The sequence below is a fragment of the Malus sylvestris genome, chromosome 6, assembly GCF_916048215.2.
Source record: "Malus sylvestris chromosome 6, drMalSylv7.2, whole genome shotgun sequence".
Lineage (NCBI taxonomy): Eukaryota > Viridiplantae > Streptophyta > Magnoliopsida > Rosales > Rosaceae > Malus > Malus sylvestris.
In genome coordinates this window covers 916,712-928,732 of record NC_062265.1, presented here as the reverse complement: position 1 = coordinate 928,732, position 12,021 = coordinate 916,712, and the positions used below count along the sequence as shown (strand labels likewise).

Here is a 12,021-nt window from a genome sequence, read left to right as displayed (position 1 = left end):
GTAGTTTTTGCTTTGAGAAGATTTTACCAAAGGCCACACTATTAATCTCCAATGATATATCAAAAAGTAGGCAAATTAAGTGGCAAAATTATATTTCTTTCATCTATAACATCTTTATTTATCTTTTAGCTTTGTCATCTTTCTCCACTTTTATTATAGAGATATATGTGGCGCCCTATTTGCCTACTTTGAGAAAATAGGCAAAATTTATCAATTGACTATTACATTGGAGTTAGTTTTTGCCTATGTGACTCATTAAAATGAATTCTCTTCCTTACATGATTAGAGATGTTCTAAGACTAAAAGCATATTCAATGAATTTTTTAATGAGCTTTTAACTAGATTTAGAGAAAATGTAAAAATTTAATCTCTAATCACACTCCACGCTAAGAGCTTTTTAAGCATAGATAAAATCGAGTTCCCACTCTGATTTGTCATTTAAGCGAAGAAAAACTCAAATATTTTCTCCTCAAACAACGTGGGTACAAAATTTGTGAAATTGGGTTGATTTTCTTTGATGAGACAATACTCTAATTTAAAAAAAAAAATATTATTCTTATTAAGAGGAGTGGAATGGTTGAAAACTATTACAATAATGAGTTTCAAACCCAAGACTCATGAATAAAAAGCCAAAACCACATTTGCCTAAATGTTGGACTACATGCAAAACAATACTATAACTGAGAGAAGAGGAATCTCATCAGATTTTTTTTTATAAATATTATTGCATTGAATATATCACACGAAAACCTGTATGTCTAGTATTTATCATTTTTCTATGTAAAAGGACTTAGTGATAATCATTCCGATTTTGTGACGATAAATTGGTGAAGATATGTAGTGACCTTCTAGCTGTGTGTGTGGATAAAATTTAGAAATTTAATCTCTAATCACACTCCACACTAAGAGCTTCTTTAAGCGAAGATAAAATTGAGTTCTCACCCTGAATTGTCATTTAAGCAAAGACAAACCCAAATATCTTCTTCTCAAACGACGTGGGTACAAAATTTGTGAAATTAGGTTTATTTTCTTTGATGAGACAATACTCTAATTATTTTTAAAATTATATTATTAAGGGGAATGCAAGGATTGAAAACTATTACAATAATGAGTTTTAAACTCATGACTCATGACTCATGAATGAAAAGTCAAAACCATGTTCGCTTGAATATTGGACTACATGCAAAATAAAACTATAACTGAAAGAAGAGGAAAATGATATTATACATGCAAAACGGGGCCAATTTTTCATACAATTTTTTTATAATCTTGTCACATTTTTTATTTATTTATAATTGTTGAATTGAATAAAGAAACCCTATAAGTCTAATATTTATCATTTTTCCCTTTAAATGGTGCAAAATTCCGTTTCAAAGGAGTTGGCGATAATCATTACGACTCGTGACGATAAATTGGCAAAAATATGTAATGACCTTCCAGCTGTGTGTACGTGGTTGCCAAAGATAACGTGAGGTCGAGAGAGGAAATTGGTAATTTCACACAAAATCGCGCGGGACGCCCACGGGCCACGACCCATACCCAAAGCCGAAACTCAACGTCTATAAATACCCCAAATTTGCTTGCATTTCATCCTTCGATTGCCCGCCCGAGAGAGTGGCTTACCCCCTTCCTTTGCTCACCTCTTACCTTCTCCATCAAGCTCTCTCTCTCTAACCTGACCTTCCTCCATGGATCCTTACAGGGTACTACTCTAATCTTAATCTTAATCTTAATCTTTCTGGGATGTTTTCTTTTTTACTTGTTTATGCTCTTAATTGATTTATTTAAGTTTGATTTTCTTGTTGAATTACTTTTCTTGTTTATTTTCTCGGCTACCAAACAGAGCCCTCTCTAATGGATTTGGGTTTGTTTGTTTTTGTGTGTTGTTGCAGCACCGCCCTTCAAGTGCTTTCAATTCCCCGTTCTGGACCACCAATTCCGGTGCTCCAGTTTGGAACAACAACTCTTCTCTCACTGTTGGACCCAGAGGTGATTTAATTCTTTATCCACCTTTAATTTATCTATTTGTTTATTTGCTTTTGACGGATTTTCAATTGCAAATTTGCTTCAAGTTTTACTTTTTTGCGTTTTTTTAGTTGCACATCGCTTTTCAAGCACCTTGCGAATAATCATAATCATGTTTTGATGCTGTTATCTTTGTATGCGCGGATATTCTGTCTATGTTATTGTGAGCTACAAGATGACTTTTTGGATGTTTGTATCGGATTCTCTCCCCTCTTATTTTCATCCCCTTCCCTCCCCTCCTCTCATACATTGTTTTTTGTCTTATTGTTTCTATAAAAAAAAACTCAATATAAAATGTTGACGTGGCTTAACCGTGACCTGTGTCCGTTCAAATAGGAGGGGAGGGAAGGAGAGAGAGATTAAGAGGGGAGAGAATCCTCCTCCGTTTGTATCACTACCAAGTTGAAGATGATTATTATTTTGAAACTCTTGTTGTTTTTCAGATATATATGCACACACACATATATATATATATATACACACATATTTATATAGTTTGTATTTGAAGTTAGAATTTTCCCTATTTGACATTTATGTTCAAATTTCTCAACTATAGTTCCCAGTCTGTTGGTTTTCAACGAATTCCTGCGGGTCCCTTATTTTCATTGCTTCTTGGGTTGTCAAGATGATTTTTTGATCGCCTGGTTGCCTGAAACTAAATAAAAGTTACTATCTTTGCAAGTGAGAGCAGTCATCTATATTTGACATACTTTATAAAATGTATAGCCGCTAATTTCATTTTTATCACATCTTTTGCATGTAATCAGGATGGTTGATTATGTCGAGTTGAGTAGATGCAGTTAAGAATTTAATTCTTTGTCTATTTGTCAGGTCCAATTCTGCTTGAGGACTACCATCTGGTGGAGAAACTCGCCAATTTTGATAGAGAACGGATCCCAGAGCGTGTTGTCCATGCTAGGGGAGCCAGTGCAAAAGGTTTCTTTGAGGTCACCCATGATATTTCTCACCTTTCATGTGCTGACTTCCTTCGAGCCCCTGGAGTTCAGACACCTGTCATTGTGCGTTTCTCCACTGTTATCCATGAGCGTGGCAGCCCTGAAACCCTGAGGGATCCTCGTGGTTTTGCAGTGAAGTTTTACACCAGAGAGGTGACGTTTCAATGGCTTATTGATGTTTTATGACCTCTGGATAATGATGGTTGAGTTTTGACACGTCGATGATCATAATTATATTCAACAGCATATTTATAGTTAAAAATATGCAGTGGTATCTCGAGTCACAGCTCCAGTGACAAATACTTCATATTTAACTAAACCCGGTAGTCTTGTGACTTCCATGAAATATGGCATTCATGCTTTTCTTTTCTTTTTTAAATATTGTTTTGATTCTACAGATTGTTGATTTCTTTGTAACATTATTATTAACTAACTCTTGGAAATCATTTGGTCCTAATGTTTTTGCTTGTTTATACATGCATTCCTTTCTTTACTCATGCCGTGACTTTATTTTTCTTAAACAGGGTAATTTTGACTTGGTGGGAAATAATTTCCCCGTCTTTTTTGTCCGTGATGGAATGAAATTCCCGGACATGGTCCATGCTCTCAAACCGAACCCTAAGTCCCACATCCAAGAGAATTGGAGGATCCTTGACTTCTTCTCCCACCATCCAGAAAGCCTGCACATGTTCACCTTCCTATTGGATGACCTGGGAGTTCCACAAGATTACAGGCACATGGAAGGGTCTGGTGTTAACACCTATACTCTTATCAGTAAGACCGGGAAGGCACACTACGTGAAATTTCATTGGAAACCCACTTGTGGAGTCAAGTGTTTGTTGGAGGATGAGGCTATCAAGGTTGGAGGAGCAAATCACAGCCACGCTACCCAGGATCTCTATGACTCCATCGCAGCTGGCAACTACCCGGAGTGGAAACTTTTTATTCAGACAATTGATCCTGATCATGAAGACAGATTTGACTTTGACCCACTTGATGTTACTAAGACCTGGCCTGAAGACATTCTTCCCCTGCAGCCAGTTGGACGTTTGGTACTGAATAAGAACATTGATAACTTCTTTGCAGAGAATGAACAACTTGCTTTCTGCCCTGCCATTGTTGTCCCTGGTGTCTATTATTCAGATGATAAGTTGCTCCAAACTCGAATCTTCTCCTATTCTGATACTCAGAGGCACCGTCTTGGCCCGAACTATCTGCAGCTCCCAGTTAATGCTCCCAAGTGTTCTCATCACAACAATCACCATGAAGGGTTTATGAATTTCATGCACAGAGATGAGGAGGTACTTTTGCTCTTTTGAATTTCTTTTCCAAGTACGATACCACTTTTTCCCTCAATTGCTGACACTTATTGACTGTCTTGTAGCCTTTTTACACTTGCGTTGCTAAAGATTCAGACATGTGCTTAAATTTTCACTTGTTTGTTCATCAAAGTTTTCTCTGCTCAGATGCCATACTGTTTTCTGTAGGTTAACTACTTCCCATCAAGGTATGATCCTGTTCGCCATGCTGAGACCTTCCCAATTCCTTCTAATATTTGCACTGGAAAGCGTGAGAAGGTCAGTTTGTATCAATGTAGAAGAATTCATGTAAATTTCCCTTGGTTTTCCCATGTTCTTGTTTTCTGTGTTTTTCTTTTTACCTGAAACTTGAAAGCACTTGGAATGTAAAAAGTTTTTCTTTTTACCTGATACGTGCATGAATGCTTGTTGCATTTCTGAATCCTTTTGGTGTGCTGCACATCATGATTCATCTAGCAACTTTGCGTTTAATTTGTGTATGGTGGTTTTGTTGGATATGCAGTGCGTCATTGAGAAGGAGAACAACTTCAAGCAACCTGGAGAGAGATACAGATCTTGGGCACCCGACAGGTAGCTGCCAACCCTAGGATGTCTCTATGCGGAAATAAATGTATTTAAAGTTTTAAACGTCATGTTCATAATCTAAATGTTCATTGCAGGCAAGAGCGATTCCTCCACCGATGGGTTGATGCCCTATCCGATCCTCGTGTCACCTATGAAATTCGCAGCATTTGGATCTCATACTGGTCTCAGGTGAGTGCATACATGCAAAGTATTCGCATTTGTGAATTGGTATAATTGGATGTGACTTTTTACTCGAATATGATGTGTGCCGGTGGTAATTGAAATGCAGGCTGACCGATCTTTTGGTCAAAAACTGGCATCTCGTCTTAACGTGAGGCCGAGCATTTGAGGGTGATGCCAATGCAAGATGTTTGAGTTTCGAGAAGACATAGTGAAAGGAAAATGTGGGAGGATAGAAGAAATCAAATGTTAACTTGATCATACTAAATTTCGCATCTAAGTGACGTGTAGCCTCAATGTAATAAGTCCGAATCGTTGGTACTATGCAACTCCAATGTAATCAGTGCCAGTTGCAGGCACCGATTCTTAATATAAAGTTTTCCATTTCTTTTATTGGAGCTACATATGAAGATTATGAATGATACACCTGAAAAAGATTTCTTTAATACACAAGACTATTTCTCCCAGTCTTAATATGGATCGGTATTCGGTACAGCCTCTCCTCCGTGTACAAACATGGATGCAGTCCTCTTCGTTTCTATTCATGTAGGTAAGTTAGGAACTAATTCGTTTGTCAGATACTTTCCCATACTCCTCGTCTTTGTATTTCCTTTGACAGATACACGTACAGATATCGCTCCGTTTATCTTACGGTGGTGGGTGATCGTCCTCACGGGTTTGAGGAGGGATAGGTCTCCAACCTGGTTTCTCATCCCAGTACATGTCACGGGTTTAAGCATGACATTCACCTGCGCTACAGTACACTTTTGTTAGCTTCCACCTCCAGAAGGGATTTCACAGTAGGACCTTGAGATACACCAATGTTCCTATGAATTATTTGTGCAGTTCTTGGAAGCTTCACTCTGTACAAACCCATTAATCTAAAGAGTGAAACTTAATCAGTTTCAACGAGATGTAAGATTTGACAAAAAGAAAAAAACTAGAAAATCAATTGTCCACTGGTAGATGTAGGAAAATAATTAAATAACCGCTGTATGCCTCTTTGTCTCTCCTCGAATCTTTTTTTTTTCTTTTCAGTTTATAGAAATTTCAACCATGAATTTTCCTTGGAACTTTTCATGTTCTGTTAATCAGGGATTAGAGACAGTATTTTGTAGCTCAGCCAAAACCTTTTAAATGTTTATAATAAAAAGGGTCCATACATATGCAGAAAAATGCATTATTTCATGTTGGAGCAATATTAGAAAATTTGAGAAATATAAAATAATTCCAATAATAATAATAGTAAAGAAATTCACAACATCACATGTGTACAAAATTAATATCAACAACTAGAGAGAAAGTTAGAAAAACTGACAAATTTGGAGATTGAGGCTTGCATAAATGCAATGTCCTAAAAACAGAACTTCGCCCCTACTCTTGTGTGCTTGTAGTTCGGTAGGCGTTTGTCTCATAGGATTCAACAATCTTTAATCCGAAGTCAAAACACTTCAATCTTCGGACTCTGGCAAACTTTATATATTCCGTACTTTCAATGTACGACTTGGAATTTGACAAACGAAGAATGAGAGAAATAGAGTGGGAAAACCCTATTTCTCAAGAGTAAAAATTAACTCTAATTTTGTATATATTAATAATAATGGTTTCATGAGTTTATATAGAACCCAAGTACTTCTTGTTAAAGAGATGTAACTTTTCATCTATAAGTATACATTATTTGACAAGGGAATGCACCTAAATAACATAACATTTTTCTAAGAAATATGGTTAACACTATTTTTCATTCAATTATTAAAATTATATATTACAATATTTTTGTATTATAATATATAATTTCCAATATTCCATCTCAACAATAATGAATTCCAAACTTGTAAACCTAAACCCTAAAACCTTAAGTACATATCCTAGTACACTGTTATTTGATTAATTAGAGGACTGATTTTGTCCCTTATCCTTATGCCCAAACCAATAAGCAAAACAGCATAGTATCTATAGTGTGTACGAAGGTGACCAATTTAAATTGCACTGTGTTAAAGTTGAACCATCCAATATAAAACCAAATAGCTACTAGTGGAGAGGCCCAAGACTGTATATGTTGAGATACACGAATTAAGAGTTTTGTATTTTCAAACCTCATGTGTGGCTGGTCTGAGCCATACAGATGGATAAATTGTCCCACTCACACACCTTGTCAGAGTTAGAGAATGCAATAAAAAAACCAGTGGATTATTAGAGGAGAAGCCCGTGATTTATACATTGAGATACAAGACTTAGAATATCTGATTTGAGATTTCTATATTCTCATAGAACTTAGAAGATATCTCTGTATGTACTTATGATTATCAGTCATGATCCCACTATATTGTTAGACATGCAGGTCCTTGCAAGGTTTACACCTTTGAACGAGAAAATAATAACTAAGCCTGGTCTCTGATATTTTATGAAGCATGCAAAATGGAACATGTATTAATAAGCCCCCAATTTCCATATATGATAAATTGATGATGATGATTGCATCAACACTTGTGTTAATGGTGAATTGTAATTTCACCCAGGTACATCTAAACAAATCAAACTCAAACTCAAACTCATTTAATGATCCGAAACTAAATTCATTCACGCATATATTGTTGGTGTATTTCATTAATGTTGGACTATATTAGTATTTTATGTATTATATTATTTGGGTTTTCTTATAAGTTTGGTTTGGGCCTAACCTGTTAGCATTAGGGTTAGGGTTAGTTTATTACAAATAGAGTGCTTTGTTATTCATTAGAAAACAAGTTAGTCACAATGTAGCCTTCTAGGGTTTTGTAACCGTTCGGGCATTTTCGTTAGTTTAATAATATTCCTATTATTTTGTAGTCTTGTTCGTTGCGTACTCTGATATTCAACTATTAATACATATAATACATATATATATATATTGATATTCAACTATTAATACATATAATACATATATATATATATATATATATATATATATATATATATATGTACACACACACATGATGTTGCGTGAGAGATTGGCTGCATTCTCTTATTTCTTGTATTGAAGAAGTATGGCTGCAGTGACGTGTCTTTTCAATTGAAGAAGCATGGTTGCAGTTCCATGTCTCTTGGATTGAAGAAGTACAACTAAGGGATATGTCCCTTGCTATGAAATCAGAAAGTTATGACTTCTTGTAGTTTCGTGTCACTAGCAATAGGATTGCATCTTTTCAGAAAATGAAAGGATGCAGTAGGGTGCGACTTTGATTAAAAGATGTATCCATTCAGTGATAATGATGCAAGAAAGAACATGACTTTTTATATGCACACTTTGATCCATATTCAAAGGGTTCCATAGTATCTATAAATAGCCTATGTTGGTTGCATATTTGGATATACAATTCTTCAAACAATATTTTCTTATCATCTTTCTCTCCATCAAAATCATACAGTTTTCTTTTAGAAGATTTTAAGGGAATTTCAGTTCTTGCTAAACCAAAATTTCAAATTTTGTTGTATCCTGGAAGTGATTTGCTTTAGACCCATTAGCAAACTCATATTAGAGTGGGGGCAAATATCATTTTAAGAAAAACGTATTTACGTGCCTCAAAGTCATTTTTCTGTGTAATTCTCAACCTTATTCTTACAATCTTAAAGTGATATTCGCAATGGAGAAAATGTCCGAAACTATGGCTTTATCTGCAATGAACAACGGTGCTTTCTGGAAACTCGACAAGTTCGATGGAACCAATTTCATGCGCTAGAAAGTCAAAATACGCTGGATGCTGACGGCCCTAAAAATTGCCTATGTTCTTGATCCAAATCTGCAGTCAATTCTTGAACCTAATGATGCAGATACTGAACAAATTATTGCCAACAAAAAGAAGCGTGAAGACGATGAATTGATGTGCATAGGACATATCTTGAATACTTTGTCGGATTGGCTATACAATTTATTTTCTACAACTCAATTTCGAAGGGAAATCTGGAATGCTCTTGAAGAAAAATAAACATTGGAGAAAAAAAGTACTGATAAATTTATCATGTTTAAGTTCTATGAATTCACAATGACTGATGGCAAATCCATTGTGGATCAAGTTCAAGATTTGTTACTTTTGGTCACAAAGCTTTGTGAAGTCAAAATAATTGTTCCGGATGCATTACAAGTAGGGGCTATCATGTCAAAATTACCCCCTGGTTAGAACAATTATAGAAATAAGCTTTTGCATATGGCAGAAGATTTAAGTCTCCAATATCTCTTGAAGAGGATCCAAATTGAAGAGGAAACTCGGAAACGAGAAAAATATTTTTTCTCACAAGACTTCACTAAGATTAATTATATTGAAGGGAGCAAGAGTGAGTTCAAAAAGAACTTGAAAGCAAATAACCTAGGAAAGTTCAAAAAGACATCTTTTGGCACCAACAATGGCAAGAAAAATGCAACTTGCGACCATTGTGGAAAGAAATGACACTTTATTCGTGATTGCAGGTTCAAGAAAAATGAGGATGCCAAATTAAACAAAGCAAATATGGTAAAGGAAGCTCATACTGAAGATATAATTGCTATGGTGTTTGAAATGCAAATTGGCATGATCACTGAATTGAACATGGCTGCAGCTGTTAAATCTTTTGAATGGTGGCTTGATTTTGGTGCTACCATACATGTTTGCAATGATAGAACACAATTCAAGATCTACAAAACTGAAGAGGATGGTCAAGAAGTACTAATGGGCAATCACAAATTCACAATGGTGCTAAGGTTCTTAGAAAAGGGGCTATTGAACTAGAATTCACTTATGGAAAAACAATAACTTTGACAAATGTTTTTCATGTCCCAAACATTAAGAAAAATCTTGTATCTGCAAATTTAATGTGTAAAAGTGGTATTAAAGTGGTGTTGGAAGCCGATAAATTTATACTGTCAAAGAATGGTGTATTTGTTGGTATGGGTTATTCATTTGATGGAATGTTCAAACTCAGTATCAATAAAGTGAATTCTTCTGTTTATATTGTTGGTTCTTCTTCTACTTTATGGCATTCTCGTTTAGAATATTTAAATTATAGATCTTAAAAATATTTGTCTAAACATGGTTTAATTTCTTGTAAAGATGTTACATTTAAAAATTGTGAAATCTGCACACAAGCTAAAATTACAAAGAAACCTTTTCAAAAAGTAGAAAGAAATACTAAAATATTATATTTAGTTCATTCTAATATATGTGAGTTTAATGGTGTTTTAACTAGAGGAGGAAAACACTATTTTATTACTTTCATTGATGATTGTTCTAGATTTACTTATGTTTATTTAATGTCTAATAAAGATGAAGCCTTTGAGTTTTTTTTCAAACGATATAAGGCTGAGGTTGAAAACCAAAAGGAAAGGACAATTAAAATCTTTAGGAGTGATAGAGGTGGTGAATATTTTTCAAATGAATTCTCTTTGTTTTGTGAAGAACATGGAATCATTCATCAGAAAACTGCACCTTACATTCCACAACAAAATGGCTTAGCAGAAAGAAAGAATATGACACTCACTAATATGATTAATTCAATGATCATAAGTGCAAATGTTCCTACCTATGTATGGGGTGAAGCTCTTTTTGCAGCATGCCATATACAAAATAAAATTATCTCTAAGAAAACTCATGTGTCACCATATGAAGTATGGAAGGGCAAAATGCCAAATTTGGATTATTTAAGAGTTTGGGGGTGTTTGTCATTTTATAGGTATCACGACCCTAAAAGGTCCAAATTAGGTCCTAAAGGCATAAAAAGTATTTTTGCAAGATATGCCCAGAACTTTAAAGCATACAGATTGCTTGATGTGAACTCAAATGTCATTGTTGAGTCAAGAGATGTAGAGTTCTTTGAGGATAAATTCTATAATGACCCTAGTCCTAGTTCAGTTGAAGAACATAATCAACAATCAGTGTCGAAAAAAAATCCCAGTTCAATTTCCGGCACCAAAAAGAGAAAGGAACCAGAGGATGTTCTAGAACGTAGGAAAAGTCAAAGGGTCATAAAAGAAAAGAATTTAGGTCATGATTTTATATCTTCAGAAGCCATTTTATTTTTGGTGGAAGGAAACAGAGAAAAGGTTCTACATAAAATACCCTTCATTTTAAATGTAGAAGGAGATCCTGTAACTTTAAAAGAGCAATGACTTCTAGAGATGTTGCTTTTTGGAAAGAAGTTGTAGATGATGAGATGAACTCATTGTTATCCAACCAAACTTGGACTTTGGTTGACTTACCACATGGATCCAAACCAATTGGTTGTAAGTGGGTGTTTAGAAGGAAATATAATACTGATGGTTCTCTGCAAACCTTCAAAGCCCGATTGGTAGCCAAAAATTTTAGACAGAAAAAGGAAGTTGACTACTTTGACACCTATGCACCAGTTGCAAGAATCACCTCCACTAGAGTGTTGTTTACTTTGGCATTTGTATATAACCTATATGTACATCAAATGGACGTGAAAACAACCTTTCTAAATGGGGATTTGGATGAAGAGATATATATGGAGCAGCCAAAAGGATTTGTTCTTCCCGGTAATGAAAATAAGGTTTGTAAATTAGTGAAATCACTATATGGTCTAAAACAAGTGCCGAAACAATGGCATGAAAAATTTGATTTGTCATTTTGTCAAATGGTTTTAGACATAATAATGCCGATAAGTGTATTTATTCGAAATTCACTGATGAATATGGTGTTGTCATATGCTTATATGTAAATGATTTACTAATATTTGGGACCAACATGAAAGCTATATCCGAAACTAAGAAGGATCTAAATTCAAATTTCAAAATGAAAGATTTGAATGAAGTGGATACTATCTTAGGGATAAAAGTAAGGAGACATGATGGGGGTTTTGCATTATGCCAGTCACACTATGTTGAAAAATTATTATAGAAGTATAAGCGTTTGCAAATAAAAAAAGCACCAACCCCTTATGACTCTAAGATCAACATGCTAGTAAATTCTGGCAGATCAGTTGCACAACTTGAGTATGCTAGTGTAATT

General features: G+C 34.9%; 2 protein-coding genes across 3 annotated transcripts in view; one reads left to right on the top strand and one right to left on the bottom strand.

The window, feature by feature from the left end:
* The first annotated feature begins 1,536 nt into the window (after nucleotides 1-1,536).
* On the top strand, nucleotides 1,537-5,437 carry LOC126625962 (catalase isozyme 1). The gene is made up of 8 exons (XM_050295092.1): nucleotides 1,537-1,703; nucleotides 1,893-1,989; nucleotides 2,857-3,134; nucleotides 3,506-4,282; nucleotides 4,469-4,558; nucleotides 4,803-4,870; nucleotides 4,960-5,053; nucleotides 5,154-5,437. Exons 1-8 carry the CDS (start codon nucleotides 1,689-1,691, stop codon nucleotides 5,211-5,213), a joined length of 1,479 nt encoding a protein of 492 aa, XP_050151049.1. The 5' UTR covers nucleotides 1,537-1,688; the 3' UTR covers nucleotides 5,214-5,437.
* The window catches only part of LOC126625960 (arabinosyltransferase XEG113), a 57,059-nt gene continuing 50,445 nt past the window's right edge, over nucleotides 5,408-12,021 (bottom strand). Inside the window, exons 10-11 of one of the 2 annotated variants that reach the window (XM_050295087.1) lie at nucleotides 5,560-5,793; nucleotides 5,408-5,518 (exon numbers count right to left, since the gene is read on the bottom strand). In XM_050295087.1, the coding sequence (XP_050151044.1) occupies nucleotides 5,587-5,793 (207 nt within the window). In that variant the 3' untranslated portion in view covers nucleotides 5,408-5,518; nucleotides 5,560-5,586. Of the gene's footprint in view, nucleotides 5,519-5,559; nucleotides 5,794-12,021 lie in introns of those variants that run through there. The other variant, XM_050295085.1, reaches the window with a different exon arrangement.